The 2898-nt window shown below is 40.7% G+C and overlaps 1 protein-coding gene across 1 annotated transcript in view; it reads right to left on the reverse strand.

Annotated features, from left to right (window-relative positions):
* Positions 1 to 2898, reverse strand: part of LOC113229137 (mitochondrial 2-oxoglutarate/malate carrier protein-like) — a 38350-nt gene that overhangs the window by 2757 nt on the left and 32695 nt on the right. The window contains exon 5 of the mRNA XM_026462642.1: positions 1733 to 1912. Coding sequence (XP_026318427.1) covers positions 1733 to 1912 — 180 coding nt within the window. The remainder of the gene's footprint in view (positions 1 to 1732; positions 1913 to 2898) is intronic.

Here is a 2898-nt window from a genome sequence, read left to right on the forward strand (position 1 = left end):
GAAGCGTTAATTTATAAATTAGTTTGTAACACACAATGCCATCTATTGACTCGCATACTTGTCAAAGTTCAGAGAATAATTTTAGCCCATAATCAATATTTGAATAATATTACTAGGAAAAAAACTGACTTCTTATATTTCACATTAAAGAGGAATTAATTGATATTCACGCCATTCATACAGGGTGTAAATTTGAGACGGGGCAGCACGGCCAGCCACATTAATCGTTGTAGTTACAGGAAAACGGTTCTAGAAGACTATCCATGAATTTTGAAGATATTTTGATTGACATTCACAGATTTTGAAAAAATGGTACAGTCGGCAAGATAGAAGGCAATTTTCACAAACTTTTTTTATACCATTCGATCCGGCCTCTGGTAAGGATCAATAGTCTCTATGGGAACAACTGAGGTAAGAGTACTCGAAATGTCAGAAATCGCAAAAAACATTTTACCATACATTTTGTAGGGACATATTTAGTAATTTTTAACCGTTTTTCCTATAACTACAACGAGTAAGGTCGCTGGCCTTGCTGCTCCGTCACAAATTTACACCCTTTATAATATACACTACTTCCAGGATATTGATCAGCGCCATCTAGAGGTAAGACGGAATTTTGACCTTTTCCAAAGCTACGATCTCTATTATAGTATGGAGATTAGCAGTCTTCTTGAGTTATTGATCCATGCAGATACATAAACACAAACAATCATTGACATTTTGCCCCTAACGAACGTCTAGGATTGCAAAATATGTGGGTTAGCTTTATAAATAAAGCACTATACCCTATAAATAAAATACCTATTACAAACAAACTGACGGACCGAATCGTGATGTTTTGTTTTTCTTTTTGGAGGTAAGGAATCTTAAAATCGGCTTGGATGCGATACCTGCTAGATATGGTCAGAGTGGAAGTCACTGAATCAACTTCGCACACAGGTAAGTAGCTGGAGAGACAAGATTTCTAAATGGGGGTTTTCATGAAAGGGGGTAAACGGGATGTTCATCTAACCAACTTGCATGCATGATTGAGTCAAAGTCAAAGTCAAAGATTATTTATTCCATAGGTAAAATATATTTACACTTGAAAACGTCACATTTAAGCTACTGCTCCTTCACTGCGCTGACCTCCCTGAGAAGAACGAGCAAGAAACTCTAGGGATTGCTCTTTTCAAATAAACTTAAATGCTATGGAATACACTTTGAATCAAATTTGTGTGGATTCTAGAGCCAGTCTGTCTGGAGTCAGTTGCAGTGGAGCTCCTAGTGAAAGAGGTCGTCGTAGAAATACTGCTACCTTGCATATTTCTGCCGCCAAGCAGTAATGTGAGCATTACTACGTTCCGCGTTGGAAGGGTAAGGGGCGCTGGTGAAATTACAGGTACTTAAGAATCGTCAACTTATGTCTCAGGGTGACGGGCGCAGTGGACTGCCACTGCAAAGTCCTTAGTTAAGATTAAGTGGCACAACTGTTATGGACAGGCATGTCGCTTACCACCAGGCGGTGGTAAGCGACATGCCTGTCCATAACTTGCTGGTCCCATCACTTGGTATTATAAAAAAAAGATTGTAGTACTCCAACACTGTCCATGCAGCCTGGTGCCTAAACATCTGTACGAGGGAAGATCCCGGTCGTAGATACTAATCAAGTGATAACGGTCAATATAGTTTTAAAATTAAATAAGCACCGAGACAATAAGAAGAATGTTCACCGGTGCGTGTCATATTTCACCTGCCCAGAGCGTCGAAGACATTCTTGTAATTACGGCGCTGCTCTGGCGGCAGTCTGCCGTCTGCCGTCATGCGAATGAGAGCCACCTCGGCCGGGTTGCCGACGAATGCGCCCGCAGCACCAGCTGTCATTCCAATCCCAATTTTTTCTATCAAACTTGGAGGCACGGCACCGTAAGTTCTATAAATACCAAATATGTGTGTGCGCGGGATGTCTGCCATGCAGGGGGTCTACTCTCGATGTCCGTCCGACATCCGTCCGAAACAATTACTATCAAATAAGTAGTATTCGACAAAATTAAAAGACAAGTATCAAGAATGAAGCTTCATTCGCATCACGCGACTTTTCATTGGGTCAAGTATTGCTTATTTGACAGTAATTGTTTCGGACGGATGTCGGACGGAGTTCGAGAGTAGACCTGTATAACAATAATAATACGGCAGGCATCATGCGCCGGTTCTTGAACCCGAGTCCTTGACTCCGGCCGACCTGTGTCATTACCTGTGAATACCCATACAAATAAAAAATTCTAAATGTACCTATCTTTAACGCTATGGGAGAGGCCAGTCTAAAATAGATATCCGAAATAATAATGGTCATAATTGTAGAAAAGTAGACGTTATAAATTCAAGAGAGCTTTGTAACTTATAAGATAAATATCTTAACACGTAATTTCCGTCGTCATTCGCCATAGTATTATAAAGTAAGTTCAAATTTTTATTTTGGTCAAAGCGGGGCTCATATTATATTAGAGGTAGGTATACCATGTTGTAACAAAAGTGCGCTAAACTCTTAGGTTACGAGGTGTACTCATGTTCTGACAACCAATAGGATTTCGTGATTATCTGTCGAAATAACGATATACTATTGGCTTCTAAAACATCGCTTTTTACTACATTAGTATATTTTTTACCGACTTTTTGGGACTAAAACGAGCCAAGCTGGAGCCAATGTACCCGAGATGGTTAGACATCCGAGCTTAATGCCGGGTTCACGAGTTTTTCACTTGCGTTTTTCAGTTACTTGCGTCGGCTGGGTACACGGCGTAGAAATCTGCCTTCCGCACAAAGGCATTCACGAGAATTCCGCTTTGCGTTGCGGAGAACATGCCTTTGATTTGGTTGTAGCGGACGCGGGAAAATAATATGGCCACCGTCTAAAAAAAG

The sequence above is a fragment of the Hyposmocoma kahamanoa genome, unplaced genomic scaffold (genome assembly GCF_003589595.1).
Source record: "Hyposmocoma kahamanoa isolate Upper Pololo Valley unplaced genomic scaffold, ASM358959v1 279, whole genome shotgun sequence".
NCBI classification, from domain to species: domain Eukaryota; kingdom Metazoa; phylum Arthropoda; class Insecta; order Lepidoptera; family Cosmopterigidae; genus Hyposmocoma; species Hyposmocoma kahamanoa.